The 22,403-nt window shown below is 41.1% G+C and overlaps 1 protein-coding gene across 1 annotated transcript in view; it reads right to left on the bottom strand.

The window, feature by feature from the left end:
• Nucleotides 1–356: 356 nt before the first annotated feature.
• LOC149456944 (gap junction delta-2 protein-like) overlaps nucleotides 357–22,403 on the bottom strand; it is a 77,539-nt gene continuing 55,492 nt past the window's right edge. Inside the window, exon 2 of the mRNA XM_089684232.1 lies at nucleotides 357–7,065. Within this exon, the coding sequence (XP_089540358.1) occupies nucleotides 6,234–7,065 (832 nt within the window). The 3' untranslated portion in view covers nucleotides 357–6,233. The remainder of the gene's footprint in view (nucleotides 7,066–22,403) is intronic.

The following is a 22,403-nucleotide window of genomic DNA, read 5'->3' as shown; positions in this document are numbered from 1 at the left end:
TATTCTTGGGAGATTTGGGATGAGATTTGATGTGATGTGCCTACTGTGTTGCTCACTGTTCTCCTTGCTGGAGTTTCTGACCTGAGGAAGCAAAGCCCTGCCTCTACCAAGATGGCTGCCTCCACACAGAGACACAGAACAAGGCATGGTTTAGTTAGTAATGGAGAAATATCAGCTGCAGGCAGACCAGGGGTAATACAGGTGACTAGTCCATTGCCCTCCTTTTTTTTTTTTTTTTTTTGAGCACAGCTTCCAGTTAGTTCCAGTTAGTCTGCTTTAAGTAAAAATTTCATCAATGAAGCCCAATATTATTAACCTTCATACCTTTAACATCTATTCATGACATATCAAGAAGATATTTATCAGCATTTATTTATTCATGTTTTTTTTTCCATTGGATGCCTGAGACTTATGATTCTCTTAATATTGCACCTGTTTGATAGCTGAAACCTGCATTGCATTGTGGGACTTGACATGCGCTGCATCGCAACTTCAAACCCTCCCACCCCCTTCCCCGTCAGAAATGTCACTTCTTGAATTCAGCAATTCATTGAGAGTTCTGTACATTTGGTTGATACGAGCACCGTTAATTAGCTTCCTTTTTGGCTGTATCCTGAGTCTGACCAGGTGTGCCGGTTTCGTGTCAGGCGGTGACACCACGAAACAGCACTGGTTTGCTGATGAAGGTGGGCATAATGTGAAGCAGATTTGATGAACTGACTCCGCATGGGAAATACCTCAAGAGATCCATAGTGCCCACTGTCATATCCCTCCTGAGGAAGAATTTGCAAGGTGCAGGCAGTGATTTCTTTTAGGGACTTTTTGTTAAATGTATCAAAACCCCATTACATGTCCCCATAGCAGTAGTTCATCAACAAAATAAATAAACTATTATTCCATTATCATAATGTCCAACATTTCTCTTTTTGTTTTTATAAAACAGGCTAATAAATACATGCTTGCATACCAGGTCATAATAATACAAAAATCTCAGGTTATGGTGAATGTGGAGCCTTGCAAAAAAATAAAGCAAATATGTATATTTTTAAATTCAGAAATATAATTAATCAGGCCAAAACTTGCTTTGCCTTCCACCAGAAGGTGTTGTTACTTGTATGTTTTATGGATCAGTTGATATGTAAGTGTATGGAGTTCATGGGACAGATTCAGCATTTCTTAAAGCTCAACTCCAGCCAAATCTTTTTTTGTTTCTAGTTTAAAAAATAGTAGGAATAAGATAGAACCTTCATAAGGTTTTTACTGCAGTGTGACTCCATTGTCAGAACAGAAATGGATGGATAAAGCTCTCCAGTGTGATAGACTGCAACAGTAAAATGGAGAAGGGTTAGAATCTCTGACAAGTGAGTATAACTATCTGTGTTTTCATGTCCTGGTGACAACTGAATCTCTCACTTAACCTGCTGGCACAGGAACAATCCAAACTTGAGAAGTATATACTTTTCCTACATCTATCCAGAAAAAGAAGGTTTTGGCTGAAGATAGGACTTAAATGTAACCAAACCAAAGCCCAATTTTAGTTTGATAAAAAATATCCAATACCAATACATTGAGGGTACAGTAAAAGGGTATATGGTAAATGTCTTACTAGTTTACTTGCTGCTTCAATGCGAAGAGCACTGACATTTCCAAAGGTGTTTAAAACAACTAAACTAGGAAGACATTGGCCATATATCTTTTTATCGTACTCGCAAAGAATTGTTTTTTGAAAACTGAATTTGGGTATTAATCTTAGGGCACCAAATATAAGCCCCAAGGAAGGTTGTTAAAGGGATGGTTCAACCAGCAGTGATATTTGGTTATAGGTAGATGCAAGTGGTCCAAACCACTTAGTTCTTGCCCCTCCCAGTATCTTCAAGTTGAATCCTTCTATCAAATATTTTTGCACTTTTTTTAGCTCCATTGTGAAATCTTCCTCTTCTTGCATTTGCCCTAATGTAAAATAAATGGGGACCCAGTGGAGAGCTTGATAACATTTTGAAATAGCTATGGCACATGGGCAGAGATGATAATTCAAGTGCAGATCATCATTGGTGTCTTTTGAGTGATATAAGATGCTAGAACAAATTTAGAAGGAGGCCAAATCTTAAAATTGATGACTGTTCACAGATTGTTTAAAATTTAAAGTGAACTTGTCATAAAAGTAAATATTCTTTGATATTTTTTTTGAAGTGCAGACACCACAAGGTGCTTTCATATTCCTTCAGTTGTATTTATATAATTTTTGGTGCAGTCAGTTCCTCTGCCTGCATCCCACTATGCAATTTCTATGACTGCGTAGAGTGTCTCTGATAATAAAGGTCACTGGAGGTCATGCCAAAGGTGTTCAATCTGAAAGAAGCCAATTTCTTTCTGCTGTGTGGCAGGATCAAAGGAAATCATAAAGTTATAAATTTTCTTTTTTTGTAGGATAGTTTTGCTTCTAGTACCTTACAAACAATTGACAAATCGCGATCGGCCAGATATTTGTCTAATCTAGATGGATATTACTACTTGCATTAACCTTGTTACAGTGATGATGTCAGCTAGGATTACATCATCAGTCAAGCTCAGCGGGAGTCTGTGATTATGTGAAGCTGCCAACACAGCTGACTGGTGGAAACCTCAGACCCAACATCAGGTCTTGTAAAAGGTACCTAAAAATATCTAAAAAAGAATAGTTCTTATTGTTCCTAACATAGGTTACTTCTTTTATAATCTCTTAATGAAACTGTCAGCTGAATGGTTGGTGTAATTAACAATAACTTTTTCCATACACTTTAATGCAGTAGATCTAATATTTGAAGCTACCCAGCTCCCCTTTGGTGGTGGCTGTAGTTGTTGAAGCCTGATCATTGTAAATTCAAGACCTCTTATTTTATAAGAATGCTGACACCAAACTCATCTAATTATTTTAATGCATGCTCATGCAGTTCTGTTGACCCCTGCCTGATACGAATGTTCAGACTACATGTACAGCTGACAAAAATTGATGGCCATGATGAAGGTTCCCAGATTATCATGGATTAAGCTGAAAAGTTTCCAAAACAGGAAATTCAGTAGGTCAGACCATCAAAGCACTGTATGCTATTGTTGGCCAAATGAGAAGTTGAATTGCCTGCGAGATTCTTGAAGGTTGAAGGAATTTCAGAGACGTGTCTGCCCATCTGCCCAAGCTATTACAAGTTGGTGTTTTCCACATTAAATATTTTTTGTTATCAATACTCCTGAGTGGGGCCAACAGGAATGATTTTATTGTGGTGGCCGGGCACAGCCAGCCATTCTAACTGCTGGAGTCCATCAGACAAATAAAAGTTGGAAAGTTCTTCAATACTCCAGAATCCACCCATATTGAAAATATCAGCTGGGTTGATCCCTCAAAACCTATTATAGACCTATCTTGTGCATTATGCTGGTTTAGGTTGTGACATCCTGGCCACTTTTTTAGTCAGATATTTTATATAAAATGGTGAGTTATTCTGTGTGGAATATGCTGATGGTATCTATGTAAACATGTATACTGTATGAAAATGAAGATAGCACCACAACATGCTGTCACGACCGTTAAATTCACTCCAAGTTTTCTTGGGCTTAAGCCTAGACTTTCATTATCCCAGAGACTTAACCTCAAAATTTCTCTTTTAACATGCAAACATATTTACTTAAAAAAATACCCTTACCTCCATACTTGTATCAATCCCCACTGTATAAAATCTGCTCTGAAGCCTTATCCTCAAACTTTTGTTGTAGCAGCAATGTCTCACATTGTTCTTTTTGTGAGATTTAATTGCCTACCTGCTAAGCGTTACAACTTTCACCTTTTGCCTTGTGCCCCTTTGTCTGCTTCCAGAATGACGTGTTTTTTTTTTTCTGCAGAGTGTTGCAGTATCTATTGAGTTATATTTTGTTTCATTATGTTCCTAACCATCTTGTACTTTTCCCTTCCTTGTCCAGTGTTGTTCAATTCTCTAATTTGCCTACTCAGACACGTTGCCAGTTGAGTGAGTTGCTGTACTGTTGCCTGAGTGCGGAGAGTTGTAGAGCTGTTAACAGATACATCCCACTACCTACTGAACTATGTAGCATTACATTTTATGCCTATCTAGAATTACATTTTTGTACACTACCTGCTTGGGGAGTGCTGCTGTGTTTTTTAAACGATTGTTATATTTTGCGGCATATCCCTACTTTCCTGTCTTCTTGTTAAAGATTGCTTTGCTCCCCTGCCTGCTGAATGTGGATTGTGCCCTGCCTACCCAATATTGTGTTGTTCTCCATCTCTATGCTGAGTTTTGTAGTGTGCCCTGCCTACCTAGTTGACACTATAATGCTTGCTGCCTTTATATTTACTGTTGGATGGTGCCCTGCCTACATAATTACATAACGGACATTGCAGTGTCCCCATGCTTACAAACTGAATATTGTAACATGCCCTTCCTGCCTAATGAATACTGTAGTGTCCCCCTGCTTACATGTTGAATATTGTAGTGTCCCCTTCTAAGCTATTGAATATTGTCATGTTCCCCTGCTTACATGTTTAGTATTGTAGTGTGCCCTTTCTGCCTAATGAACACTGTAGTGTCCCCCTGCTTACGTGTTGAACATTGCAGTGTCCCTTCTAAGCTAATGAACATTGTCATGTTCCCCTGCTTACATGTTGAATGCTGTAGTGTCCCCTTAGCAAATAAACCTTGTTGTGTTCCCCTTGCTTACATGTTAAATTTTTTAGTTTGTCCTGCCTACCTAAGTGTACCCCCAACTTCCTGAGATCAGAAAGATGGACACCTTTAACCACAAAGCATGTAGGTAAAGAACATGCCTAGGCCACATGCCTATACCACAACCTCAGGTAAGTAGACTGAAGAGAATTAATACCAAAACCAAATCAAACCAAAATTCATTTTGGTTAAACCCAAAAATTAATTTTTTGTCAACATTACTTTTACTTTATACTACCATTTAAAAATAACAATTGCAGTAACTCTCTTCCTATATGTTGAATGCTCTTCTGTGACCTGCCTGCCTGATGAATGTTGAGATGTACAATTTACTTCCTAATTCACCATTATTTTTGTGTTCCCCAGGTTGACCATTGAACATTAAGGAGTTCTGTGTCTTACTTGAGTAAAATGCATTCCTTTTTTTGCCAGCTGTGTTTCCTTGCCTGCCTTCTGAAAATTGTAATGGTTTTTGGTCTTTGTTTTTCCCTATCTGGCTTATTCACACTGTTTATTTACCTATCTGTTGCCCATTCCAGTGCCTTTTTTGCTGAGTGTTGTAGTGTTCTTCAACTTTCTTGACTAGGTATTCCTTGCCTTCTGGGTGCTGTACAATTCCCAGTCATCCAATGCGTGTAACAGTGTTCCCTCCTGTAACTGAGTATTGGAACATACCCATGTCTTCTAGTACTGTAGCTCATCTTTAACCTCTCTACTCTTTGTTTTCACTTGCCCTTCAATGTCTTTTTGTCTGCTTTCTGTTTTCCATTTAGTGTCTTGCAGTTTCCTCATCCCAAGAGTTTTCCTCTTCCTACTTAATGGCCTTTCCTTTTCTCTTTGCCCCACCAGTCTGTTGATGATGGTGTCTGCTTGCCCCTTTAGGTCCTCTGTTATGGTGTTTGTTTAAAAAAAAAAATCTGACTTATCAGTTTTTGAAACGTCATTTATGTTTCCAGAGCTAGTGAGGTGTGACTGAGGATTTTTTTGGGGGGGAGTTTGCAGCGCATGGGAAGTGAGAGGTATATAACAGTCATGAGAGGCTTCTTAAACTCCTCTCTAAAGTACCCCTATTTGCGTTTTTTTGTTGCTCCTCCCTGCCCAGTTTTTATGGCTTCTGAAGTGTTAGTGCAGATCTTCTAAATTTAAATACCCATCTAAGAACTCCACACTATCATTACTCCATTTAGCAGCCGGCATAAAAAAAAATATAAGGTAAAGATTACAACAGTACCAAGCAATATCCCTTCACTTTACAGTCCCAAAAATTGTCTTTATAAATAATGTCCCCATACTTGTGTCCCACCCTTTTCTCAAATATCCCGCCCCACTGGAAGCTGGGTTCTGCTTCCTGAAATAAGCCAGCAACTCCAGTTATCAAAAGGCTACTATCAAAGTCTGGAGGGTCTCCACTGATGGTTGGAAGACGGAAGCCAAACGCAGCCATATTTAATAATCCTCCAATTACATTCTCTATAGTATAGAGGAGAGCTCTAAACCATTGCCATGACCAGAATGGGGTCAAACATAAGCCGATTCACTGGACTGTGTCCTCCCCAACGTTGGCACTTGAGCCAGAGTAGATGGCTCCTTTTTACGCACCTCGCACACTGACTTTCTGCGAGCCTGAACTCCCCTCATTGCTGTCTTGATTTTTCTCCAGCCGAGGTGGTTAAGCTCGGCTAAGTTGAGAAGGACACAAATGCCGCTTACGGCAAACATGAAAACCAGGAAGACTGTCTTCTCAGTGGGTCGAGATACGTAGCACTCAACTTCCTTTACGCATGGGTAACGGTCACACTCAAAGATGGGTGGAACACTGAAACCATAAAGGAAGTACTGTCCTGCCAAGAAGCCGATCTCCAAAGCATTCCTGAAGAAGACCTGAATGATGTAAAAGCGAGAGATGCCCTCCTGTCGCTTGACCTTGGGGCTCTTTGCTGCTTTTTTAGGCGTGCTTGGGATCTCTTTTACCTCCAGGCAGTCTGGCTCATCCTTAGACGAAAGGTCCTGATTCTGCATCAAAATTCCATTGATGTTTTTCATCCTTCGGTTCTCTCGTGGCAGTTCCTTCTCTAAAAGGGGATAGAGGAAGGAATATCTCCGGTCCCTCTGCTTTGCAGACTGGTGGACAGAGTATGTGATAAAACAGAGGCTTGGGGTACACACTAAGATGATCTGGAAGACCCAGTACCGGATGTGGGAGATGGGGAATGCTCGATCGTAGCAGGCTTGGTTACAGCCAGGCTGAAGAGTGTTGCACATAAACATGGTCTGTTCATCTTCATAGACTGTCTCCCCAACGATGGCCACAATTAGGATGCGAAAAATGACCACCACAGTCAGCAAAATCCTGCCAAAGAGAAGTACACAATGAGTAGTCTATTATATAAAAGATCCATACATGTTTTGACACACACACACACACACACCTGTGCAAGAGTATTTGCCCCCTTCCTAATTTATTTATTTTTTGGGGGGGACATATTTGTCACACTAAATGATTCAGATCATCGAACAAATTTTTATAGCACACAAATATAACTTGAATAAATACAAAATGCAGTTTTTTAAATTATTTCATTTATTAAGGGAAAAAAAACTGTTCATACCGGCTCGCCCTATGTGATAAAGTAATTGCCACCTAAACCTAATAACTGGTTGTGCCACCCTTGGTGGCAACAACTGCAATCAAGCGTCTGCAATAACTGACAATGAGTCTTTCACATCGTTGTGGAGGAATTTTGGCCAACTCTTCTTTGCAGAATTGTTTTCATTCAGCCACACTGGAGGGTTTTCAAGCATTAACGGCCTGTTTAAGGGCATGCCACAGCATCTCAATCAGATTTAAGTCTGGACTGTGACTAGGCCACTTCAAAAACTTAACTTTTTTTTTGAGCCATTCAGAGGTGGACTTGCAGGTGTGTTTCGGATCATGTCCTGCTGCATAATCTAAGTGTGCTTGAGCTTGAGATCACTAACTGATGGCCAGACATTCTCGTTCAGATAGAGCGCAGAATTCATTGTTCCATCAGTTATGGCAAGTCATCCAGGTCCTGAAGCTGCAAAGTAGCCCCAGACCATCACACTACCACCACCATGTTTGACTGTTGGTATGATGTTCTTTTTATGAAATGCTGTTAGTTTAACACCAGATGTAATGGGTCGCACACCTTCCAAAAAGTTCCTTTGTCTCATCAGTCCACAGAATATTTGCCCAAAAGTCTTGGGGATAATCAAGATTTTTTTTCTGGCAAATGTAAGACAAGCCTTTGTGTTCTTTCTGGTCAGCAGTGCCCAGTCTTTCTTATTGATAAATCATGAACACTGACCTTAACTGAGGTAAGTGAGGCCTGCAGTTCTTTAAATGTTGTTCTAGGTTCTTTAATGACCTCCTTGTCATTGTGCTTTTGGAGTAATTTTGTGGATAATGGGTTTCACCATGGTTTGCTTGAGTCCCAAAGCCTTAGAAATGGCTTTGTAACCCTTTCCATGTCAATTACTTTGTTTCAAATATGTTCCTGAATTTCTTTAGATCGCATCATGATGTGTTGCTTTTTTTAGATCTTTTTTTTGCGTGCTTCACTTTGTCAGACAGTTTCCATTTATGGCTTCATTCACACTAGGGAATTTAAAATCAGGTGCGAAATCACCGCAGTTCATTTCAATGACACCTAAAACGTGGGGCATTTTTTCTGCGATCATGGCACGGTTTTCCCCATGTCAACTTCGCATACAAAAGGTCCTGGAACCATTTTTGGGTGTTTTGATCGTCCCACGATTTTGTTTGATCGGGGCATGTTTGTCGTGTGAAACACTACCCATGATCGTGGCAAGAATGCCCCATGTTTTTTTTTTTTTTTTTTTTTTTATTTTATTTAAATATTTATTAGTAATTTTTCACATAAATAACCATAAACAATTTCATCTCCATCATTATAAATATACGATTTTTTCTTATTGTTTCAATTACCCCCCTCTTAAAACCTTGACCCCATCCCCCCCCCCCCCCCACTCTGCATTTCCTTGACTTGTATCCAAAGCAAGCATAACCTACCCAATTTTTCTCTATAACATTCTACTCTTCACTTTCTCATACTTATTACGAAATTTTCCCATTTTTCCCATTTCACGAGGTATATCTCCAACTTATCTTCCTGTAGATAATATGTCTTCTCCATCTCCCTAGTCCAATTTACTCTCTCTATCCACTCCTCCTCTTTCGGTATTTCTTTTTTCTTCCAATATTTGGGGATCAGACTTTTTGCTGCATTCAGATAGTACCCTAAACCTAATTTCTTATACTTACTAACTGATATCTCTGAACTGTGTAGCAAGCACAACCCAGGGTCTAACCCGATGTTCAATTCAGTGATGTTCTCTATTAAATATATTATTTTTTTCCAGAATATTTGAATCTTTGGACATTCCCACCAAATATGAAAAACTGTCCCCACTTCCCCACACTCTCGCCAACACCACTGTGGTTTCTCCACACTTATCTTACCCTCCACACTCGGAACAATGTGCCATCTTGTCAAACACTTGTAATTTAATTCTACATCCCTCAAACTTGCATTTTCGTGAACTAATCTATTTATTTTCTTCTGTTTTCCTTCATCTAATACCACCCCCATATCTCTTTCCCAATTCACAATGTGCAATGGTTTAGAGTTTGTGTCTAAATCTGTGAGAATTCTATATACTTTAGCTATTCCATGTTTCCCATCACCCCGTGAGTCCAGCAACCTTTCAAACAAATTCCAATCCTTTTTCATTCTCAGGGGTTTTGGGAGGTTTCCCCAAAAACTTTTTAATTGATGATAACGCCACTCATCTAATCTAGTGAATATATTTCCCTTTTCCTTTTCCAACTCTTTAAAGGTCTTCAGTTTCCCATCCCCCATTATATCTCTGAGTTGGACATCCTCCTTTATAAGCCATCTACCTGTTATCTCTTCTCTACCTGGTGGAAAAAATTCTGTGTTTTTTAGTGGCATAAGTATAGAATTAAATTCCCATTTCATATATTTGTGTATTTTATCCCATTCCCTTAATACATTTACAGTGTACAAACTTAAATCTTCCTTCAATCCTCTATATTGTGTCGGTAGCCATATTATTCTATTCAAATTGGTTCCACTAAGTGTATTCTCTATTTTTACCCAACTTTTCTCCTCTAAATTAAACGTCCAATCAAAAATTCTCCCTAATAATACTGCTTTGTAATATCTCTTTATATCCGGAACTCCCAAGCCACCCTTCTCTTTATCTCTACTTAGTATTGCATGGGACACCCTTGGTTTTTTCTTCCTCCAGATATATCCCGTTATCATTCTTTTTATTACATTAAAAAAAGTTTCTGGGAGTTTAATTGGTATCATTTGGAATCTGTATATAATTTTTGGTACAATTATCATTTTTACCAAGTTTATACGACCTAACCACGATGGGATTCCTCTTTCTAATGCTTTTAATTCTCCCTTTACTTCATTTAATAAAGAAATATAGTTTAGCTTATACAAGTTTTTATACGACGCGCCCCATGTTTTCAGCTGCCATTGAAATAAATAGCACCTGGACACGCGATTGCGCGTTTTCACATTGTCAGAGTGCATTTTCAAATCGGGGGCAGAATCGTGGCGATTCTGCCTGTGATTTGAAAAGCCCTAGTGTGAATGGAGCCTAAGTGATTTTTTGCTTCAACAGGTCTGGCAGTAATCAGTCCTGGTTGTGGCAAGTGAAATTTTACTCCACTTTCCAACAAACGTGGTTAATCACAGTTCATTCATGATTTAGCAAGGGAGAGGGGGGTGCAGGCAGGTTTGGGCAGCTTTTTCCCTAATAAATGAAATCATCATCTATAAACTACATTTTGCATTTACTTGCGTTATCTTTCTGTAGTATTAACATTTGTTTGATGATCTCATTCATTTAAGGGTGACAAATAAGCTCATTGCATGAGCCAGATTTGATTTCAAGATGGCGGCTGTGGAGAGCAGCAGTGTGGGGAGAACTTTCCTTACAAGCAAGACAATGCTGGACTCCATAGACTAGTGTTCTTTTTTTTTTTTTTCTTTTTTTTTTTTTATACAGGGACAAGGTTTAGGATTTAAAAATGTTATTTCCATAGTAAGGGTGGAGTTCCTCTTTAATGTTGTTTCTGGTCCTAAAATCCAGCTAGAAGGGAGAACAGTATTAGAGGTGAAATCTCCCAACAGGGAGCTGGTGGCCCCCAAGAGATTCCCTTAATTTTCAGGGAATTCTTATCACTCCCTTTTTTGGTTGTGAGACAGGAAGTGAAAGTATGTCTTCCCAACGGGGCACAGATGACAAAAAACCTGACAGAGGTTTTAACCCTCCCTAGCTCTATACAAAATGAAAAAAGTTTTGCCTTTTAGTTCTTGGTAATGCTCCGATATTTTTGTTATTGTTGCATATTTATTCTTTAATGTGTATTTAAAACCATTTTTCTGTTAAAGAGTAGGAAATGGTTAAAAAAAATTTTTTTTTTCTTGCTGTGTTCCATTAGGGAGATTTCTCTCCCATATGACGTCCTTCCATTCTCACCGCGCATGCGCGGCTCAGGGAGCGCGCAGCACGGCGATCGGTGGTGCACTGTGTCCCTCGGACACGCTGTGCCACCTAACAGTGCCAGTCAGTGCCGCCTATCAGTGCTGCCTTTCAGTGCCCATCAGTGATGCCCATCAGTGCCACCTACCAGTGCCTCCTCATCAGTGCCACCTATCAGTGGCCATCACTACAGCCTCATTAGCACACATCAGTGAAGGAGAAAAAACACTTATTTACAAAATTTTATAACAAAAACTAAGAAACTTTTTTTTTTTCAAAATTTTCAGTGGTTTTTGGTTTGTTTAAGAAAAAAATAAAAAACCCAGAGCTGATTATATACCACCAAAATAAAGCTCTATCTGTCAAAAAAAATGCTAAAAATTTCATATGGGTACAGTGTTGCATGACCGCGCAATTGTCATTCAAAGTGTGACAGCGCTGAGAGCTGGAAATTGGCCTGGGCAGGAAGGGGGTACAAGTGCCCTGTAGGCAAGCGGTTAAAGGACAGCTTCACAAAATGTGGAGTTATGCTTTACACTATACTCTTTCATAAGAATATATATTTAAAAAAACAACAAAAGTTAAACTATATGCAGTATTTCCTGGATTACATTTCACATTTTCCTGCCTGATTTTCCTTACCGCCTGAAGTGATATTCATTAAATAGGATTTCACTGTTGCACTTTAATTTTGGCAGATAGGAATAAAACTACCATAGTCAGAAAAGCCTTTTTTGAATGTGCTGCTTCATGTAATGCAAATACACTTGAACAGCTGGTACTACCCCTGCAGGTGCAGTCAGCACACATCAGCAGAGCTGTCTCATGAAGTATAACTTTTATTTACACATTAATATGGATTTACCGTTACATGACATCATAGCGCGTTTAATTCCATCTTATACAACCCACCGAATACATTTCAAATATTGCTTCTTCCAGTGAACAGGCATGAAATGCTTATCGGAAGGGAACTATTGCACCAACTGCTGGAAGCAGGTCGTGTAAGAACCATGAACCTTGTCCAGGTATAATCAGAGCCTGTACATCTGTCATGCCCGTATGATGAGGGATGTGGATAATAATGAAATGCTCTCATGTCATTTCTCATTTGTGCTGGGCTGGTAAACGCTTCTACCAAGCTGATCTGACCAGACAATGTTTTCATGAGAATAAATATCCAGGCATAATGTGGTGAAAAATAGAAACTGGAAAGTAACTTACCCAGGTAGAGCAGTTTTTGAAAATCATCCCGCATTAAGTTACGGAGATGAGCAAAATGATATTACATCAAAGTGATTGTAAAGGTAAGAATTAAAAATACAAAAAAAAAATAAAAAAACAACCATTTACCTGCCCTGTGTAAGAGCAGCCCCACTCCTCTTCTACGGTCCCCACCGGCACTCCTGGTTCCTCCTTCCTGCTGAGTGCCCCATCGCAGTCCACTTGCACACTTGTGTGGGCTCACTCCTGAGCTGGCTCTCTGTGTCCATAAGACACATAGGGCGAGGCACAGCCCCGCCTCTGCTTTGCTTTCTCCTCTCTGGCTGTCATTGACAGCAGTGGGAGCCAATGGCTGCACACTGAAAAAACCTGCATTTAGAACCACTGTAAAACCGTATTCTGTGTAAAAATTGATCTTTCAGCAAGGGTGAACTAGAACATTGTTTGATTGCACTATATCTGCTACTACAGGAAGTGAATTCAATGTTATTCCATCACCTACTGTCAGGAATGGACTTGCCAGTAATGGTGGGACTCACCTGCCTTGTGGGCTGCAGTACCAGGGCTGGCCAGCGGGTGCTCTCAGCAATCAGAGACTCAACCCTGCAGTCAGCCAAAACACCTGAGGCTGATCACAGGTGTATTTAAGGGATGGCCAGACCTGCAGTCTGTGCCTTGGTGTGTGTTTTTCTATGGGCCCCTGTATCTTGTTACCTGCATTCCTGTTCCTGTTCCTGTTCCTGTCTGACTGATTCGTTGCCGACCCTGCCTGATCCAGACCTCTGCTGACTTCTCCTGTTTGATCCCTGGCTTGTGACCCCGACCATTCTCTGCCTGACCCCCTGTACCTACCTGCCCGTTAGTTGCTGTACCCGGCTCATGACCTGACTACTCTCTGCCTGCTCCTCCTGTTCCTACCTGCCCGATTGTTATTGACCCGGCTTGCCTGACGACGCTTGCATTGTATGTATTGTTATCTGTGGGTGGTTTGGTTCGTTTGCACTGTGTTATGTTTTAGTATTGCACTGCGTTTATGTATTGTTAGTATTAATAAATTATATTGTTTATAACTTATCTGAAGCCTGCGTTTCCCTGCGTCAGTTCACATACCTCTGGTCATACCCTGGAGCCTTGATACCTACCCATCAGTAGACCTGTTGAAGTCTTCTTTACAAACAAGCTAAGAATCATCTCATTCAGGTAGAAATGGGAACAATCCTAGGTCTATGACAGTGGTCTCCAAATTGTGGCTTGGGGGCCAGATGTGGCCCTTTGCTTATCTGGCCCCGGCCTTTGGGGCACTATTCCTTCCACTGACACCAACAATGGGGCACTGTTTCTTCCAATGATGCCAACTATGAGTCATTTACTCCCACTGATACCAGGTCATTTTCTACTTACACTGGCCACAGTACTAAAGTTTGAAGGATAGTAAACTGGCCCTTTGTTTGGAAAGTAGGGCAACTCCTGGTTTATGGGAATCGCAGACAATCCTGTCCAAAGACTCTTGAAATAAAGATCAATTGAATAGTTTTAAAAATCTTGTCTGGTCACTGTTCTTTCTAATGATATACAGTGGACATAAAAAGTCTACACACCCATCAAAAAATGTCAGGTTTCTGTGATGTAAAAAAATAAGACAAAGATAAATCATTTCAAACCTTTTTCCATCTTTAATGTGACCTATAAACTGTACAACTTAATTGAAAAACAAACTGAAATCTTTTTTTTTTCTGGGGGGGAAGGGAATAACATAAAATAATGTTGTTGCATTAGTTTGCACACCCTATTATAACTGGAGATGTAGCTGTGTTCACAATTAAGCAATCACATTCAAAATCATGTTAAATAGGAGTCAGTATACATCTGCCATCATTTAAGGTTCCTCTGATTAACCCCAAATAAAGTTCAGCTGTTCTATAAGGTCTTTCCTGAAATCTTCTTAGTCACATCCTACAGCAAAAGCCATGGTCCACAGAGAGCTTCCAAAACCATCAGAAGAATCTCACTGTTAAAAGGTATCAGTCAGGAGAAGGGTGCAAAAGAATTTCCAAGGCATTAGATATACCATGGAACACAGTAAAGACATTCATCATCAAGTGGAGAAAATATGGTGCAACAGTGACATTACTGGGAGGCTGCCAAGAGGCCTACAGCAACATTAAAGGAGCTGCAGGAATATCTGGCAAGTACTGGCTGTGTGGTACATGTGATAACAATCTCCCGTATTCTTCATATGTCTGGGCTATGGGGTAGAGTGGCAAGACGGAAACCTTTTCTTATGAAGAAAAACAGCCAAGCCTGGCTATGTTTTTTAAAAACACATCTGAAGTTTCCCAAAAGTATGTGGGAAAATGTGTTCTGGTCTGATGAAACCAAGGTTGAACTTTTTGGCTATAATTCCAAAAGGTATGTTTGGTGCAAAAACAAAACTGTACATCACCAAAAGAACACCATACCCACAGTGAAGCATGGTGGTGGCAGCATCATGCTTTGGGGCTGTTTTTCTTCAGCTGGAACTGGGGTCTTAGTCAAGGTAGGGGGAATTATGAACAGTTCCAAATACCAGTCAATATTGGCACAAAACCTTCAGGCTTCTGCTAGAAAGCTGAACATGAAGAGGAACTTCATCTTTCATCATGACAATGACCCAAAGCATACATCCAAATTAGCAAAGGAATGGCTTCACCAAAAGAAGATGAAAGTTTTGGAATGGCCCAGCCATAGCCCAGACAAAAATCTGATTGAAAATCTGTGGGGTGATCTGAAGAGGGCTGTGCACAGGAGATGCCCTCGCAATCTGACAGATTTGGAGAGTTTTTGCAAGAAAGAAGTAGGCAAATATTGCCAAGTCAAGATGTACCATGCTGATAGATTCATCCCCAAAAAGACTCAGTGCTGTAATAAAATCAAAAGGTTCTTCAACAAAGTATAAATGTAAGGGTGTGCACACTTATGCAACCACATTATTTTAGTTTTTATTTTTACTTTCCTCCACCTAAAAGATTTCAGTTTGTTGTTCAACTGAGTTGTACAGTTTTTATGTTACATTAAATGAGGAAAAAGTTCTGAAATGATTTATCTTTGTCTCATTTTTTTACATCACAGAAACCTGACATTTTAACGGGTGTGTAGACTTTTATATCCACTGTAAATTGTCACTAGCATGTACTCAATCCTCCCTCCTGTTCCACAGGCAAGCTGAGCATGCATGTTAATGCACCAACCTCTGGCCACAGACAGTACTATCCTGCCTGTATGTATAACTACTGCCTAATATCTACTGTTGCCTTTAGACTGGTACCACATATCATATTCAATATATATATCTAATATAACATAAATGCAGTTAAAGACTGCAAGTATGCTACAAATATGGTCAAAGACCACAAACCTGCTATAAGGGTTTTTGGAGCCTGGGTTGTAGACTGGTATACTGGAAATCCATTATTTAAGACTGCCAGATGTCACTGCTATTACAGCCCCTTTACAAATCAATGTTTCCACATTTGTTCTCCCTACAGCCCGCTTAAACATTACTCAATAAATACACTGTATTGCCAAACGTATTGGGACACCCCTCCTATTCACTAGATTCAGGTGTATAAAATCAAGCCCCTAGGCATGCAGACTGCTTCTACAAACATTTGTGAAAGAATGGGTCACTCTCAGGAGCTCAGTGAATTCAAGCGTGGTCCCGTGATAAGTAGCCACCTGTGCAATCCATCCATGACATTTCCTTCCTATTAAGTAGTCCACAGTCAACTGCTAGTGGTATTATAACAAAGTGTAAGCAACTGGGAACAACAGCAACTCAGCCACCAAGTGGTAGGCCACGTAAAATGACAGAGCGGGGTCAGCACATGCTGAAGCACATCGAAGCCTTACATCACCAAGTGCAATGCAAAGCGTCGGATGCAGTGGTGTAAAGCACACTGCCACTGGTGGACGTGTCTGGGCTTTGGCGGTTGGGCTTGACCACTTAGTTCCAGTGAAGGGAACTCTCAGTGTGTCAGCATACCAAGATATTTTGAACAATTTCATGTTCCCAACTTTGTGGGAACAGTTTGGGGATGGTCCTTCCTGTTCCAACATGTCTGTGCACCAGTGCACAAAACAAGGTCCATAAAAACATAGATGAGCGATTTTGGGATGGAGGAACGTGACTGGCCTGCACAGAGTCCTGACCTCAACCCAACAGAACACCTTTGGGAAGAATTAGAGTGGAGACTGTGAGCCAGGCCTTCCCGTCTGACATCAGTGCCTGACCTAACAAACGTGCTTCTGGAAAAATGGTCAACAACTCCCATAGACACCCTCCTAAACCTTGTGGACCGCCTTCCCAGAAGAGTTGAAACTGTTATAGCTGCAAAGGGTGGGCCAATTCAGTATTGAACCCTATGGACCAAGACTGGGATGCCATTAAAGTTCATGTGCGGGTAAAGGCAGACATCCCAATGAAAAAGGAATAAGTGAGCGCTAAAAGTCAGTAAGCAGCTAAGGTACCAAAAACCTCCAAAATAAACAATAAAACAGCAGGGTGTAGCGCTTATAAGAAAATGTTAAACACTAATAGTCGTGATATGATAAAAGAAACCATGCATCATATATCACATGTCGAGCCTTAGTAGCAATTTATAAACATGACGTTTAAAAGCATCAATATATTGAATGATGAAAGTTCCAAAATAGGTGACAAAGTGACCTAAGTGTAAATGCATGTAAAATAAATAGGTGTAATGCGTCCTAGGGAGGGGCTACAGCACTAGGACGCCATGCTTCCGGCACCATATCGGTCCCGGCAGCCATCTTGGATCACCATACTGGTCAGTGGTTTTTGTTTATTTACCTGGCTAATAAAGCACCCTCTGTTCCTACGGTATCACGCTATTGGCCTCCTTTTTTCTGAGCTCCTCGAGCGCCTACCATCCACAGAGGAGGCGAGCCATCCATGAGCAGTTGATGTCGATTTAAGAGGGGCACCAGACCTGACCAGACCTTTAAAGGGGACACCCTGGTTCTTTGAGATTGATATCCCAATACTTTTGGCAATATAATGTATGTAATGTGGGGGATGTGTACACCCAAGAAAAGGTTGTTAATAATAACCTGGGGGTCATCAATCCGAAAAATAACAATTATTGCAAATAATGAAAAACTAGGGGATTCAAGTATGACCACCAGGTAATTGCACAACAATATGTGTACTGTAAAATACGTATGCAATTCCAATATATAATTAATATATACGTATAGAAAACAAATATATACAAACATAAATAGTTTTTATAGTATGTCTATTGTTGTGAAATTAACTGGTGGTTATCCTTGAATTCCCTGGTTTTTAATAATTTGTAATAATCCTGCTAAACATTAGTGTTGCCACATTTTTCTCATAAAGGTCCATTATAAAAACATAAACAGAGGAAAGAGATGGGCAGCAAAAAATACTTGTCAATATATGTGGGTGGAAGGAGAGCTCTGTTGGGGAAAATTTGTGAGGGAAAGCTCTGTATTACTGAGGTGGGAGGGGGACAGTCATTTTTGCTTGTAAAGTAATGTGTGAGATGTGCACTCCTAAACTGTGCCTTCTGTACGCAGCATAGTCCTGAACTCTACCCTCTGTATGCATCATACGCCTGAACTCTGCCCACGGTACACAGTGCACTCCTGAACTCTGTCCTCGGTAGGCAGCATACTCCTTAACTCTGTCCTCTGTATGCAGCGAACTCCTGAACTCTGCCCTCTGTACGCAGTCTACTCATGAACTCTGCCCTCTGAACGCAGTGTACTCATAAACTCTGCCCTCTGTATGCAGTCTCATGAACTCTGCCCTCTGTACGCAGTCTACTCATGAACTCTGCCCTCGGTATGCAGTATACTCATGAACTCTGCCCTCTGTACGCAGTCTACTCATGAACTCTGCCCTCGGTATGCAGTGTACTCATGAACTCTGCCCTCGGTATGCAGTGTACTCATGAACTCTGCCCTTGGTATCCAGTGTACTCATGAACTCTGCTCTCTGTTCACAGTGTACTCCTGAACTCTGCCGTCTGTATGCAGCATACTCCTGAAGTCTGCCCTCTGTATAGAGCATACTTCTGAACTCTGCCTTCTGTACCGAGCACCCTCCTGAATTCTGCCCCCTGTACCCAGTGCCCTCCTGAACTCTTCCCTCTGTATGCAGCGTACTCATGCACTGTTCTCTCTGTACGCAGCATACTCCTGAACTCTGCTCTCTGTACGCAGTGTACTCCTGAACTCTGCCCTCTGTATGAGCATACTCATGAATTCTGCCCTCTCTATGCAGCGTACTCCTGATCCCTGTCCTCTCTACGCAGCATACTCCTGAACTCTGAAGGTGTTTGCAAAATATAGACCCATTGTGGAAAAAAATGCTCCAGTTCGTGTATTTTTTCTGTCGGGCTGTTTGGGCCTAAAGCAAATAAATTCATACTATAATCATAAGCTGCAAATTGGATTTGCACAAAAAAACAGTTGTCATTATTATAAGAGTGTCTATGTATGTGTGTATTTACTGTATATATGTGTGTGTGTGTGTGCGTATGTTTGGGCTTTGGGGTGTGTGTGTGTTTGAGCTCTGGAGTGTGTGCGTGTGTGTGTGGGTTTGAGCTTTGGGGTGTGTGTTTTTGAGCTTTGGGGTGTGTGTGTGTTTGAGCTTTGGGGTGTGTGTGTGTTTGAGCTTTGGGGTATGTGTGTATATGTTTGAGCTTTGGGGTATGTGCGTGTGAGCTTTGGGGGGTGTGTGTATATGTTTGAGCTTTGGGGTATGTGCGTGTGTGAGCTTTGGGGTGTGTGTGTATATGTTTGAGCTTTGGGGTGTAAGTGTATATGTTTGAGCTTTGGGGGGTGTGTGTATATGTTTGAGCTTTGGGGTGTGTGTGTGTGTGTGTGTTTGAGCTTTGGGGTGTGTGTGTTTGTTTGAGCTTTGGAGTGTGTGTGTTTGAGCTTCAGAGTGTGTGCGTGTGTGAGCTTTGGGGTGTGTGTGTATATGTTTGAGCTTTGGGGGGTGGGTGTGTAAATGTTTGAGCTTTGAGTTATGCGTGTGTGTTTGAGCTTTGGGGTGTTTTTGAGCTTTGGGGTGTGTGTGTATATGTTTGAGCTTTGGGGTGTGTGTGTATATGTTTGAGCTTTGGGGTGTGTGTATGTTTGAGCTTTGGGGTATGTGCGTGTTTGAGCTTTGGGGTATGTGCGTGTTTGAGCTTTGGGGTATGTGCGTGTTTGAGCTTTGGGGTGTGTGTTTGTTTGAGCTTTGGAGTGTGTGTGTTTGAGCTTCAGAGTGTGTGCGTGTGTGAGCTTTGGGGTGTGTGTGTATATGTTTGAGCTTTGGGGGGTGGGTGTGTAAATGTTTGAGCTTTGAGTTATGCGTGTGTGTTTGAGCTTTGGGGTGTTTTTGAGCTTTGGGGTGTGTGTGTATGTGTTTGAGCTTTGGGGTGTGTGTGTATATGTTTGAGCTTTGGGGTGTGTGTATGTTTGAGCTTTGGGGTATGTGCGTGTTTGAGCTTTGGGGTATGTGCGTGTTTGAGCTTTGGAGTGTGTGTGTTTGAGCTTCAGAGTGTGTGTGTGTTTGAGCTTTGGAGTGTGTGTGTTTGAGCTTTGGAGTGTGTGTGTTTGAGCTTCAGAGTGTGTGTGTGTTTGAGCTTTGGGGTGTGTGTGTATATGTTTGAGCTTTGGGGTATGTGCGTGTGTGAGCTTTGGGGTGTGTGTGTATATGTTTGAGCTTTGGGGGGTGGGCGTGTAAATGTTTGAGCTTTGAGTTATGCGTGTGTGTTTGAGCTTTGGGGTGTGTGTGTGTTTGAGCTTTGGGGTGTTTTTGAGCTTTGGGGTGTGTGCGTGTGTGAGCTTTGGGGTGTGTGTATATGTTTGAGCTTTGGGGTATGTGTGTGTGTGAGCTTTGGGAGGTGTGTGTATATGTTTGAGCTTTGAGGTATGCGGGTGTGTTTGACCTTTGGGGTGCACACCCTAATGCAACAGGCTGCACACACCTATGTCTCTGATTAAAACCAATAAACTCTATGCAGTCTCTATTCATGTAAATCATTTGCAATGCCCCTAGTAGGCACAGACCATGTGATCTAGACTGCCTAGGCTTTAGGTCACATGAGGGAGCCTGGGGGCAGCAGTTTTTTTTAATTCAAGGCAACAAAATGGTCCTTTTTTATAACCTCAAAATAGTATTTGATTCGGTAATGCTGGCAAATGCTGTATGGATTCATGCGAAGTATGAATTGTAATGTAGATGCTGCCTGCTTGTAATCTATTGTCTTACTGACTGTAGTAAAGTGTGTACTTACATATCCTTATTCCAATGCAGCATGTTGGAGTCCACCGCCTCCTTCATCTTCTTTTTCTGTGAGCGGGCAGGTAGCATTGCCAGTTACTAGGCAACCAGCTGCGACGCGTTGAAGTGGTGCTGCACGATGGTGGGAGGACAGCACTTTCTGAGTCCTTAAAGAGGCAGCTCCGGCCTTGTTCTGCTGCACCCGCTTCTGTGGTTGCATATCAATGCAGCATGTGTGAGGGGAGATGGATTCGGGAACACAAGGCCATCTTTGGGTGTACATCTGAGAACGGATCTATCCTATGTCAAGACTCTTCACAAGCTGCTGTGGAAGTGTAGTGTCAGGACCAGCTGTCTGGGCATTTATTGTGGTATTGTGGTGCGTTTATTTACAATAAGGATTTGTATTCATCACACACAGAATATCTGACGTATGCAGGTATTCAAGAACTGAACTACTGGATTCACCAAGTCTTTGTATTACAGGGTTAAATATATATATATACAGTTGTGTTCAAAATAATAGCAGTCAGACATCACTAACCTGATCAATCACTGTTTTTGGTAGAAATGATATTTCTACATGGCAAATCATTTACTAGCAGGGGTAGTAGAGTAATAGAAATCCAACAGACCCAACAGTCATGACATGCATACTGCTGATTCTGTGTAATTGAATCACTAATTGAAAGGGGCATGTTCAAAATAATAGCAGTGTGGAGTTCTATTAGTGAGGTCATTAATTCTTTGAAAAACAGGTGGCAATTATTGCCCTTATTTAAGGAAGGAAGGCAGCAAATGTTGTACATGCTGGTTACAGTGCATTTCTCTCTGAAATTCTGAGGAAAATGGGTCATTCCAGACATTGTTCTGAAGAACAGCGTACCTTGATTAAAAAGTTGATTGGAGAGGGGAAAACATATAAAGAAGTGCAGAAAATGATAGGCTGCTCCGCTAAAATGATCGCAAATGCTTTAAAATGGCAACCTAAACGTGAAAAATGTGGAAGAAAGCGAAAAACTACCATTTGAATGGATAGAAGAATAGCCAAAATGGCAAGGACTCAGCCAACAATCAGCTCCAGGAAGATGAAAGAAGGTGTAAAGTTACCTGTGAGTACTGTTACAATTAGAAGACACCTATGTGAAGCCAAGCTATCTGCAAGAAGCCCCCGCAAAGTCCCACTGTTGAAAAAAAGACGTGCTGAAGAGGTAACAATTTGCCAAAGAGCACATTGACTGGCATAGAAAAATGGCGCAACATTTTGTGGACTGATGAAAGTAAGATTGTTCTTTTTGGGTCTAGTGGCCGGAGACAGTTTGTCAGACGACCCCCAAACACTGAATTCAAGCCACAGTACACTGTGAAGACAGTGAAGCATGGTTGTGCAAGCATCATGATATGGGGATGTTTCTCATACTACGGTGTTGGGCCTATTTATCGCATACCAGGGATCATGGATCAGTTTGAATACATCAGAATACTTGAAGAGGTCATGCTGCCTTTTGCTGAAGAGGAAATGTCCTTGAAATGGGTGTTCCAACAAGACAACGACCCCAAACACACCAGTAAATGTGCAACATCTTGGTTCC

This window comes from Staurois parvus, unplaced genomic scaffold, assembly GCF_062004578.1.
Source record: "Staurois parvus isolate SC_StPar_1 unplaced genomic scaffold, SC_StPar_1.0 ptg000340l, whole genome shotgun sequence".
Taxonomy (NCBI): Eukaryota; Metazoa; Chordata; class Amphibia; order Anura; family Ranidae; genus Staurois; species Staurois parvus.
The sequence above is the reverse complement of the archived record's forward strand: the minus strand, read 5'-3'. Positions and strand labels throughout refer to the sequence as shown.